Source organism: Lontra canadensis, unplaced genomic scaffold (assembly GCF_010015895.1).
Source record: "Lontra canadensis isolate GAN:19392208 unplaced genomic scaffold, GSC_riverotter_1.0 scaffold583, whole genome shotgun sequence".
Taxonomy (NCBI): Eukaryota; Metazoa; Chordata; class Mammalia; order Carnivora; family Mustelidae; genus Lontra; species Lontra canadensis.
Genome location: NW_022631570.1, coordinates 1 through 12551, shown reverse-complemented (window position 1 = coordinate 12551; position 12551 = coordinate 1). Strand labels below are relative to the sequence as shown.

The 12551-nt window shown below is 50.2% G+C and overlaps 1 protein-coding gene and 1 long non-coding RNA gene across 2 annotated transcripts; one reads left to right on the top strand and one right to left on the bottom strand.

Moving 5' to 3' along the window:
* Window positions 1–8114: 8114 nt before the first annotated feature.
* On the bottom strand, window positions 8115–8750 carry LOC116863132. Its single transcript, XR_004381772.1, has 2 exons — window positions 8561–8750; window positions 8115–8248 (listed from the first exon to the last, which is right to left on the bottom strand). It is a non-coding gene; the product is annotated as an uncharacterized LOC116863132 (long non-coding RNA).
* A 295-nt stretch (window positions 8751–9045) lies between these two features.
* LOC116863131 (protein kinase C epsilon type-like) lies at window positions 9046–10314 on the top strand. Its single transcript, XM_032850626.1, has 2 exons — window positions 9046–9482; window positions 9686–10314. The coding sequence occupies exon 2, from the start codon at window positions 9883–9885 to the stop codon at window positions 10297–10299; it is 417 nt and encodes a 138-aa protein (XP_032706517.1). The 5' UTR covers window positions 9046–9482; window positions 9686–9882; the 3' UTR covers window positions 10300–10314.
* The last annotated feature ends 2237 nt before the right edge of the window (window positions 10315–12551 follow it).

The window sequence follows — 12551 nt, the reverse complement described above, 5'->3', positions numbered from 1 at the left end:
CTCCACGCCACCGTGATCTTTCCCCCCTTCAATATATTTACTGCACCTCAGGTCACAGTTTCATTGAGACAACTTTTGCATTAAATGTCTTAGCATTCTGCAGTGTAAACCATAAAATAATGGTGCGTTTAAGAGATGGGCAAGGACCAAGGAAAGGAGAGAAACTGGAAAGGAGAAGTTAAGGAACAGGAAGAAAATTTTGGAGAGCTTGGATGTCATGGAAACCAAGGGGAGAGAGCATTTTAAGGAGGGAGAGGAAACAGCATCAGCTGGTGTGGTTAAGTACACTGGGGACTCCACACACGGGCTTAGCAAGGTGGAAATGATGGGTCCCCTCAATGAGCGGTGAGCCCCAGCACCTGGGCTTAGATGGGATGGAGTGTAAGAAAAGGAGATAGGGAGCATACCTAAGTCTTAAGGAATTTAGGGAGGAGAAGAGGTTTGAGAGGTGGCCAGAGAGAAATCTGAGGTGAGGCAGGGTGCGAGATGATTTTTAGGATGGGTGAGTCTGACTGATGGGAAAGAATGGCAGACAGGGGGAGGTTGAGGAAGAGGATGAGAGGTGGCCAGCACCAGAGTTCCTAAGAAGCAAGGCTGGGTAATGGGTCCAGGACACAGGTGGGGGCCTGGGCTGAGGGGACCCACTTCCATGATAACTAGTGGGATGGAGGAAGGACACTCATCCTCTCTTCTTTCCTAAGTGGTTGTGGGGTTAGGTGTAGAAAGTCAAGTGAGCCCTGGGCTGATGGCTTTGGCGTTTTGTCAGAAAAGGAAACCGAGTGATCTGCTGGAAAGAGGAGCAGCCTCTGGGTGGCCCCAATTCCCTTCCACTCCCAATACTGTCCATTCTAGGGGTGACAGCAGGGTTCCTCAGCCATCTCTCACAGCTCTCACCTCAGCTTCAGGGGCTGACCTGCAGTCTAACACCTCGAAAAAGCTGGGTTGGGTCCCTGGGGCCTGTCTGGAAATAACATTCCTTCAGGTTCTAGTTTCTCTAAATCCTGGACTGCTTCTTCTTCATTGTTCTTCCTGGACCCAGCATGGATTTAACTGGAAAATAGAGGGCCTATTGTTCTGATGCAGTGATAGGAATAGAATTCTTCATTTTGAGAAACTTAGTTGTTAGAATTTTTTTTTTTTTTTTTTTTTTTTTTTTTAAGATTCAGCATCGTTTTCTCATAAGGCAGATGCTCGCTGACTGCGTTTGTCTCCTGTTCATGATGGGCATGTGGATAAAGCCAGTGGTCCCATGCCACGTGGTCTGCGCCTGGACCTATCTCCATAGCTCTCCAAGTAATCCCAGTACTCCCAGCTTTTGGAGGCCGGCTGGGCGCCCTCGCGTCCGCCAGAGGGCGCCGTTGGCTCACAGAGCCGGCCGCGGTGGCCCTAGGCCTGGGGGTGCAGCGCTGACCACAGCGCTGTCCATTAGCCCAGTGACTAAATCACTTTATTACTTCATCCCCTGTTGCAGCGGAGTGGAGCGAGCCAGCCATCGCCAGGGCGCTCATCTGTGCAAGCAAGAGAGGAGCTAACAAGATTTGTGACACTCTTCTTATTTCGAAGTGTCATCCTTGTGACAAGTATTTATAGAGCACAGGGTTGTACCTACTGTGTCCAGGATCCTGGAGAGTAAGTATGGAGATGAGTCATACTGTCTCTCCAAACTTAAAGACTTTTCAGGGAAGTGGCAGAATTAAGAGAAGTTACAAATTAAACAAACTGTAGTTGGGCAGAGGTCAGGGCTATGAGAAGTGAGGGGAAGTGGTGGGAGAGTTCAGGGAGGGGGATCCAGAGGTTCAGCCAGGGACATAAGGACTGGGACAGGGAGGGGTTGGGCCTTAAAAGAGAGAAGGATTTGCTACCCTGAATTACATCTTGGTTGCAAGAGAACCTGTGAATTAACTAGTTCTGGTTGTACATCTGTTATACCTAAATGATTGTTATCGGTGATGAAAAGGCAATATTCCCTGCCCTGGAGATCTATCTCCTTAATCTTGAAAGGTAAATTAGAAATAGAAATGGATTGGCCAAATATCCAGAATGGGTTAGAGATATATAACGTAATCTGAACGGTCAGATTAAAAAAAAAAAAACCCAAAACGAAACCAAAAAACCATGTGTATGTTTTGAGGGGGGCCACGTCTGGCTGGTTCAGTTGGTCGAGCATGTGACTTTTGATCTCAGAGTCATGAGTTTGAGCCCCACGTTAGACATGGACGCTATTTAAAATTAAAATTAAAAAAAATGGTTTCACTGAACAGTAAGATAGTCCTTCTGCTAATTCATAAATTAGCCACAGGAGCCCACAGAAACAGCTGTTACATTTGGTACAGTTATAAAACCATACGCCAAAGATATATCTAATTGGTGTTACCAGACAAGATGCAGAAATAGAGAAGTTAAGGAACAATAAAGTTTTTTTGTTTTAAGGACCTTGTTTACACATATCCCCAAAACCTAAGGAAGAACTCTGTAAATATCATTGTCCCCCAAGAATTATTACAAGTCTGTAATATCCAATTGCACTGAGGCCAGTTAAGTTTGGAACCAATACATTAAAACAAACCTGAATTGATTTATAGAAATTTTGTTTCCAACATATAAAGAGTAATTGGAGTTCTTATCATTAAATGGCGTTGCACTGGTTCTAGTGTAATAATGCGGGAGAATCCGTAAACTGCATCTAGGAAGCATTAAGAGTTGATTGTAGACCTCTAGCTAGTGCTTTCTTTGGTTATTGTTAAAAATTCTCTTGTGTGGCAAGTCAGTGAATTTCTCTAGCTCTCAGTTTCATCATTTAATAGAGGAATTTAATAATAAGAAAGAATATAGGCCAGTTCATCTCCCAAATCTTGCAGCGTGTAACAAACAAGTCTTAGTTCTGCTGTATCTAAATGCCCCCTTAGTGCAGACTTGGTTCTGAAGTCTCTGCAAGTTCTCTGACATTAAACATAACTGAGGGAAGGGGAGAGGGGCTTAGGTGGCTGCTAGTTCTGAAACAGGCTGGATTCTCAGTGTGATCTGAAGTCTTCTGCATGCAGTGGCCCAGGGCCATGGGGGATTGAACAGTTTCCCTCTGACTGTGATTGTCCTTACCTCTACTTTTCTTTCTTTCTTTTTTTTTCCTTAAGATTTTATTTATTTATTTGACAGGCAGATCACAAGTAGGCAGAGAGGAAGGCAGTGGGGGAGGGAGCAGGCTCCCTACTGAGCAGAATGCCCAATGTGGGGCTCGATCCCAGGACCCTGGGACCATGACCTGAGCCGAAGGCAGAGGCTTTAACCCATTGATCCACCCAGGCACCCCATTACCTCTACATTTCTATTACCCTTTCCAACTGTGCCATTTATCTGTCATTTACTGTGTGCTGCCTTGAGTCATCCTTCTGCACCTGATACTTGAGGACAGGGTCTATGGCATTCTTCATTGCTCTTCACCAAACAGTCCATACTCCTCACCTCTGCACATGGCGGAACTTCCCAGCCCCTGGTGGTTGGGGGAGAGCAGCCATGTGACTGGTTCTAGCTAACAGGTAGTGAGCAGAAGTGAATGTCATTTAGCACATCCAGTGGACTATTAGTTGCCCAACCCGCTAGAGGTTCTTTTGCTTGTTGCCCGTGACCAGCTAAGTTCCAGATAGTGACTTTTCTGTTGGCCTGGATGCAGGAACAAAAATGATACTGAGCTGGGGCAGAGCTCTCAGCCAACCTGCCACAGATTTAGAGCAGCGTGAGGAGAAACCTGTTATTTTAAGACCATGGGATTTGGAGACTGTTTATTGCCGCAGCATGACCTGGCCCAGTCCGACTAATAAGGGGTCAATGTGTGTCATCATCTTTGCTTCCCCAGTGCTCCCAGTGATGTGGCACTTAATACCAACTGCTAAATAAAGGATTTCCTGTCTCCCCCACTGGAGTAGGAAACATCCATATATCTATTTGTCCTCCCTAGAGCACCTGCCCCAGGATTGTGAACATAGCAGGTGCTTAGCAAGACCCATGGATTAATTTGTATATTTAAAAGTCCCAAGATGCAGGGCACCTGGGTGGTTCAATCAGTTAAGTGTCTGACTTTTGCTCAGGTCATGATCTCAGGGCCCTTGGACTGAGGCCTGCACCAGGCTCCCCGCTTAGCAGGGAGTCTGCTTGTCCCCCCCTCTCTCTGCCCTTCTCCCTGATTGTGCTCATGCTTGTGTGCACGCATGCTCTCTCTCTCTCTCTCTCAAAAAAAATAAATAAATAAATAAACTATTTAAGAAAAAAAAAAAAAAGTCCCAAGATGCAGCTCAACGTAACAGCCAAAGACGTGGTATGTGATGTTCCTTACCATACGGTGCTTGAGTGAGTGGGATGCAGGGTCAAAGGAACTGAGGAAAGATGGGCAGTAGGCCATCTGCCTGCATCTGCCTTTAAGCTCTATGGGGTTACCTCTGATTCTTATACCTCTTTGTAGGGTACGAGTGAAGCTTGGTCTCTGGGTCATAGCAACAGAGTTCAGAGCAGAGTCAAGGCCAACATAAGACAGGGCAGGCCAGACATAGGCCCGCAACCAGAGGGAGGAACTAGGGTGGCGTTAGGTGTGGGGCTGGGACACAGGTTGGGGGTAGGCCAGGCAGGGCCAACAGAACTCTGGAAGGTTTTCAGTGTCATTTTGTTGCTGCATATTCCATCACATAGCCCAGGTAGTTGAATTCTGTTCCACAGGGCATGTGTGGAATGGATGACAGTCCCTGACCAGGCCGACCTTTGCAGAAGCCATTAACATTCTATAAATGGCATCCACTAGCACAGCAACAAGGACATGAATATTGATATGCTAGTCTAAGGTTCTGGCACCCCATCTCTGCTTCCTTTAATCCATCACAACAATATCCACAGGCTGTTTCTTTTTGATTAGAGGAAATCATCTTCAGGCGTGGATCTTCTATTGCTCCAACATCCTGGTTTGGGGGTTAGTTTTCTGGAGGGAAACTGCAGAAGAGTAACCTATCCATCCCTGCAAAATTGCCTTTTTAAGGTATTAACTCTAGGTATGCTGTTCCCGACCTTAGAATGATCAGTGTCTCATGAGGAAAAAATTCAAACTCATTTACAGGCTCCCCAGAGTCTTAATGATCCCATTCAACCTACCTAACCTCACCTCATCTCCTCTTCCTGCCTGCCAACATGCCAGGTCCATCTGATGGCTGACTCATCCCACACAGCTGTGCTCTTACCTACTTGTGCTCTGCATACCCTGTTCCCATTGCCTCCAGTGTCCTTCCCTCTCCTCTTTGCCTATTGGAAAGTCTAGACTGATGGGTGATGCCTTCCCAGGCAAACCCAGGCAGGGGGTGAGGCTGCCTTTGTGCTGTCACTCTCAGAGAGGCTGGAGCACCCCTACATCTACTGTAGTACTTAATCATGTGGCCTTGGGAGCTCTTGCTCAATCAGTCCTTTTCCCCAAGAGCTTAATTTTTAAAGCACCCTCTTGGTCATCTTTGTTCAGTTTTGAACAATTCATTCTTCCTTTCCCTCACTCAAAGCTCACAAAATAACTAGGCAGTAGTTGGAATCCAGGGGACATCTTACTCAATGTCAATGCCAGTCTCTCTGCTGTCCTTCAGAACTGCATACAGAGGCCAAGAGGAGGATCTAGTAGGCAAAGATTATTGATTGGAATTTTACTTTTTAAACTTTCCCACCTGTAAGGGCTTGTTTTTCTTTTCATGTGAATCTGGAAACAAGCTCACATCTGGCATCTCCGTGGTGATCCTGGAGAACAGAGATTTTTGTTCAGCCAAGCCAGAGAGTAAGAAGGTGAGAGATTTATTCAGAAATAAGGATGTAATAGGAGCAGGAAATTAGGAATGTTTGTAATGTAAAGTACCAGCATTCTCCCTTTTTATTTAAATATTCATTCAGTACAACACAGGCAGTTTGGCGAGATCTTTTCACCACTCCACCCCCCCACCCCTTTTTAGACTTAGAATTAAAAGGCAGGCACTTGTGATGAGCACGGGGTGTTGAATGGAAGTGTTGAATCACTATACTGTATACCTGAAACAAAGATTACACTGTATGCTAACTGGAATTTAAATAAAAACTTACAAAATGGTTAAGACCCCCCCAAAAAGAAGGTGAGGTTACACTGGTGTTGGTCACATCTGAGAAATGCAGCCTGATTGTTCACATGGTGTAACAGACAGCCTGCTAAGAGGCAGAGGCTGTTCTCCTGTAACCATACTGGGTCACAAGGAAGTGGTATTAGAAGTTTGTAGGTTATTGGTTTTAAGAATACCTAACCACTGAGATGGCAGCAGGCCCTATTTATTTATATATATCTGGGAAGTCTTGTCTGGGGAGAGATGGAATATGGTATCACGCAAAAAGTTCAAGTTCAGCATGCCCTTAATTCTAAACCTATTTCCTATATAACACATCGAAGAGGAGGGATTTTGGTCAATGTTTTCCAGTCTTGTGTACTTCTCTGTTTGCATGGTAATCTTACCCAGGGAAAGAGTACAGAGATGGCCTGAAACACTTAACGGATCCCTAAATTCATGAAGTCCTTGCCTTTCTAGACTCCTCAACAGGGCTGGGGCTAGGGTGAGGCAAATGGAGCACTCATCTCAGGTACAGAATTTCAGAGGTGCCAATCAAGTCGGTAATATAAGTGATATTTTTTTTTATTTTTTTTTTATTTTTTTTTTTTTAAGATTTTATTTATTTTATTTGACAGACAGAGATCACAAGTAGGCAGAGAGGCAGGCAGAGAGAGAGAGAGGAGGAAGCAGGCTCCCTGCCGAGCAGAGAGCCCGATGTGGGGCTCGATCCCAGGACCCCGGGATCATGACCTGAGCCGAAGGCAGAGGCTTTAACCCACTGAGCCACCCAGGCGCCCCTATAAGTGATATTTTAATAAAACATTTAAAATTATTTAAATTTTGAATATGTTCATTTTACGTTATTTTTGATTTTTTAAAAATATTGCATTAAAGTATTACTCATTTTGATTACTGTGCTCATTGGTACCCCTTAAATTTTGCCTCTCTGTCAAGTATTTCAGCTCTATTAGTGGCTCTGCTTCCCAAATGAATTTTCACAAGACCTAGCCCTATTTGCCATTGCCTTCCATCACATGGCCCCTGAAGAGGGAAGCAAGTTTAATAAGAATAGAATGGTGGAAAAAATTCTGATGATCAAAGACATAAAAACTGAACAGCAGTAAGATGTCCCACCAGCACCAGCGCTTTGTCCAACTGACAGATTCCAAAACACACCTACAGCTGGCGGGAGTAACCATATAGGGCATTACTTTCGTATCCTGACTTTCTGCACGCGGAAGAGCTCAGTTGTCCCCAAGACTGCATTTTAGCACTCTCTACCCAGCTGTCCCATTCGACAGGGAGGGCTGGGAGAAACGATAGGATCAGGGAGAGCAGGACCAGCAGGCCTTAGGCGAGGATCACCCCGGGACGTTTTTATCCTTTTTGCGACCTGTGTGCTGCGCTTGGTATCCAGTTGTTTCAGGGGACTGCCTCCTTCCTCGCCTTTAATCCGTTTTAAGCCTTTAAGCCACAGGCTGTGATAACCTTTTCCATTGAGAAAATGTAATCAAGAGGGGGTTTTTAAATTTTGGTCTACACTAACCAAACCTGCCAGATAAATACTTCGTTTATCACGATTCCTACAAAGTCCCCGACTTGGCCGGGCACGCGGGGAAGTGCCGACGTTTGCTTTTTTATACTGCGTCCTGCTCGCTCGCAGGTTGGGGGACATGACCTCTTCCCAGCCCAGTTCTACAGCCGCAACAGCCAGGGCCGCGCCCAGGGCCTCCGCGCTCTCCGCCCCGCCCTCCCAGGTTCGCGTCCCCTGGCGCGGGGCCGTCCCTTGCCGCGCAGCCTACCCCGTCCCCGGCTCCCCGCGGAGGAAATTCTTCCCCAGCAGCCCAGGGCTCGCCTCACGTGATCAGCCGCCGCGGCTTCCAGCGAGAGTTTAAAGGTTATGGAGGAAATTAGCGCGGACACAGTCCCTCGCCCCCCAGAAGGCGCGCCCCGTTTTCCCGCAGCTCGGACGGCCGCTGTCAGCGCGCTGATCAGAACCATGTCCCCCAAAAAGGCACAGACGAGGTCCAGAGTAAATATGAAGTCACTTTGTAAAAAACAAACAAAGACAAATAGAGCCGAGGTTCTACTAAGCTTTCACTTGTCAACAAGTTCTCGCGGCCCGAGAAGTCCAGGATACATCCCAAAGGGGGAGAACGGCCCTAAAGCAAGGGAGGAGAGAAAGAGTGTTTAAAAACTCACACACCGAGGCTCGCACGCCCCTCCCTTTCTCCCCTCCCCCACCGCGGCGGAGCAGAGCGTCTCCAGACGGAATGACGGACAGACGGGCCAATACTCCCCCGGCTGCTCCCGCGGGCCTCTGTCGGAGTGGGGTTGGGGCTGGGGGAGGGTCCCGAGTCTCCTCCCGCAGGGCGGCCCCCCCGCCACTCCCCCACCCCTCCCTGCTCTACGAGACGGTTTTGGCCGAGGAGTCCCGAGGAAGCTGCGCGGTCCGCGGGTCTCCCCGTGCAGACCGGAGACGAGGTGTCCGCAGCCCGCAGCAAACGCATCACGGCCCGCAAAGCCGCTACTCCCGGGGGTTCCGCGCAGGTCCCCGCTCGGCTCCCCCGCCTGCCGCCGCGACCGGCAGGCTCGCCCTCTCTGCGGCGTCCTCTCCTCGGCTCACTTTTCCCGTATTGCTCCCCCAACAGGCAAAACTTTCTATTTCCCCAAACACAGGAGCGCGCGCGCGCGTGCACACACATACACACATACACACGCGCGCACACACACATACATACACACACACACACACACACACACACACACACTGACGTCTTTTGCGCATTTCCTGCATTAGAGGGAGGGAGACTCGCACACCGACCGAGGGCGAAAGACCAAGGGGAAGACCGAGGGGGAGAGCGGGCGGGCGGGCGGGCGGGCGGCGAACGAGCGGTAGCCGAGAGCGGGGACGCGGGGAGCGCGGCGGGCTGGCGCCGGCGCCCGGGAGGTGGGGCCGCGCCGAGTCGCAGTCCGGGCCCCGCCGCCGCCGCGCTGCGCACCGCCCGGTGCCGGCCTGCGCCCCGAGCCCGAGCGGCGGCCACCCCGACTCCCGAGCCCGCGCGGATGTGAGATTCCAGGCTCCTGGCGCCTCCCGATCGCCGACCGCCGCAACCGCGCGGCTTCGCCCAAGAGGAGGCGGCCGGGCTGGCTGTGTGGCTTGTGGATTTTTAAAAATTTGGCTCCGAGGAGGACCATTTCCTCTCGACATGCATCCCTCCGGATAGACTGAACATCCCTCGATCCATCCCCCGCCCCGCGCGGTTGGAGGCAGGCGCTGGGTGTGCGAAGAGGATCCGGGTTGAAATCTGCGCCCCCGGTTCTCGTCCGCGCCCCGTCCCACATCCCCCTCCCCCTCCCGGAGTCGAAATTTCCCGGGGATTATGTTTCGGAAAGGTAGGTAAGCGCCGGGTGCGGCGCCCGCCTCCCCGCAGCCCGGACCGGGAGAGCCAGCGAGGTGGCGACACAGCCCCCGCGGCTTGCAGCGAAGCCGACAGCTCGTCTCCTCTTCTGGAGGTGCTGCTGGTGGAAGGGGGGGAGAGACTTGCTCCAAACACGGACGTCCCCCAGCTCTCCCCCCCCTCCCTGTTTTCCGTTAGGAACCCGACGAGGAAATACATGCACTCGCTGAGAATCGCCCGCGCCAGGGCGCAACGCTACAAGGTGTAGGGACAGTGTGGGGTGGGGTGAGAGGGGACCCAGGAGTTCCCGTGGCTCAGAGTGCCAGGGCGTCAGTTCTTCATTCCTGCCCTCGGGGCGGACGGAGTGACCCCGGCCCCCACTCCCCGCCCCGACCATGGTAGTGTTCAATGGCCTTCTTAAGATCAAAATTTGCGAGGCCGTGAGCTTGAAGCCCACAGCCTGGTCGCTGCGCCATGCGGTGGGACCCCGGCCGCAGACTTTCCTTCTCGACCCCTACATCGCCCTCAACGTGGACGACTCTCGCATCGGCCAAACAGCCACCAAGCAGAAGACCAACAGCCCGGCCTGGCACGACGAGTTCGTCACTGATGTGTGCAACGGGCGCAAGATCGAGCTGGCCGTCTTCCACGATGCCCCCATCGGCTACGATGACTTCGTGGCCAACTGCACCATCCAGTTTGAGGAGCTGCTGCAGAACGGGAGCCGGCACTTCGAGGACTGGGTGAGTCGGGCGCCACCCGGTCCGGCAGCCCAGCCGTGGGGTCCCTGGGAAGCACGGCCTTGGCATTAGTCATGGGGCGCCGAGACTTATTGCCATCTGGGGGCTCTGTGTGTGTGTGTGTGTGTGTCTCAGTTGCCTTGGGGAAGCATTCTCCATTTCATAGTTGAGAAGTAGGCACTGGAGCAACGAAAATGGGACTTGGAAAGAGGGTAAGGCCCTCTGCCCCCTCCAGACAAGGGGTGTGACAGGCTGCGAGAGCCCCCAGCCACTGGTGCTGAAGGTTGACAGAGAAGCCGGCGCCTTCCGCAGGCGCGTGGTGGGCTGGCTGTGTGTGATTGTGTGGGGGTGGGATCCTCCATCCTTAGAGAGGCACGTGCAGCCCTAGACTGAAGGCTTCGTCCACGTCCTGGCTTTGTCCTGCCTAACCTAGTGAGGAGCTGCTTTATTTTTCCCTCCGGGAGGAAGCTAGCTTGTTTCTATTCTCTTGCATGGTGGGTTAGTTCATCTTCTGACACACAGGGAGAAAAATGTGTTCTCCTCCAGGATGTCTCCTCCAGGGTCCCGGCAGCATAAGCCAACCTTTTTTTGCCCCATGCATCGCCCATGCATCCGGAAGGAGTGTTGTATCTTAAAAAAATGGTTCTGGTTGCTAGAAATTGGAAGTCAGTGCTTCGAATCCTACTTAAAGTTACAATGATTTTCTTGTATTGATTTTCAAGGTACTGTTCAATGAGATACTATTGCTAAGTCCAACATTGAGTTAATTGAGAACGCTGTCAAAATATTAGGGACTTGGAAACAGGCCTTCCTTGTCGGGGTACTATAAACCAAATGCATTCAACCTTGGCACCCAAAGAAGCATGGAGGCCCAACCTTCTTTTAGCTCTTTTTGGAAGGAAGGTGTTAAATTAGGAAATGGGTTTTGGTGTTTTCTGATTTGCTACATGTTTCCACCAAGAGCAGGTGTGGCTCTGGGTGCATATGTTCCCAGGGTTCTTTGGTTGACACAAAAAGAGATATCTCATGGGGAAACAGAGGAATCCTCTACAAATGACTGAAAACAGACCACCTCATGACCGTCCTAGGGCCAGAGGCTGCATATGAACCACCTTGTCATGTCACCTTACATATTTTTTAAATAGGAAATGGAGTCTTAGAGAAAAAGAGGAAAAAGCCTCTTCTCTCTGTGCTCGTGCTGTGATGTAGTCTGCCCAAAACCATGGTTACGGGACTGACAGGGAAGCTCCAACAAACCATATCCAAGATTTGCGGCTTACACTTTGGGAAGCAGGCAAACCTTTATGGAGAACACAGCACCATTCTATTCCATTCCATTCACTGAGGCCCCTTCTTTCTGCCTGCCTCCCACCTCCAGAGTTCCCACTCACTCCCCATTTCCTTTCCACATATGGGCTCTTTGACTCAGGAAAGTAGTGTATGTCTGAGGGGGAGCTAAAGCAATAGCTAATTTCAGGGCCAGAACTTAACACCAAAACCCTGTGGTTTTGAAGTTGTTTTCGAACAGGAAGAGGATGGGAAAAAAACATGACTATAGTCGTGAGGCCACGGGGGCCTTTACTGTGTATGCAGATGAGGGAGATGGAGTGAGGCAGAGAGTAGGTGGGATGAACGGGAAGGCTGCTGTAGCCACAGAGCACACCTCTGGTGGAGGGAGAGCTGTCTGTGTTTGTCCCGTGATGCTTTGCTGGGGCCTGACCGAGCCCAGGGTGAATCGGGGCACCTGCCCCACTTTGGAGCACTTGCAGTGAAACATGCTGTGGGTACCAGCCTTGCCTGGTCAGTATTCTCTAAAGTGCCCAAATTCATGTTGGACTTGGCCCTAGACCAACTGCAGAGAAGGTTTTAGTGGCAGAGAAGTGGAGTGGGTACCCAAGGTCATGCGGTATGCTCAGGGTGACTGGAAGTAGGGCCCGTACTTCCAGTCACCCACAGCTTGCCTGGTGGAGAGCAGAGCCCCCGGCCCTCCCAGTCTACTCTCCATGCAGATTCCTGTGCTATGTCCCTAATGTTTTCACTACAGTGAAATAATAATTTAAATAATTTAAAGTGCTTTCAAAATCATATCTCCTGTGTCTGATAGCAAGTGTGAATTAGGTGCAACAGGTATTGGACAGATTAAAAAAATAAAAACAAAACCAAAAAACCTCCCAAAACCTGAGCTACAAAAAGGCCAAAGTCACGAGATGAATCAAGTAGTGGAGCTGGTTCTGTTTGCTCCGCTAGCGTTGGTTTCACTGGTGGATGCTGTGGCCAATCTGGTTCCTCCAGAAGGGGAGGTTGGTGGGGGTGCATCAGCAGAG

Coding starts and splice junctions, on each gene's coding strand:
- LOC116863131 (XM_032850626.1), top strand. CDS start 9,883: ATGGTAGTGTTCAATGGCCTTCTTAAGATCAAAATTTGCGAGGCCGTG.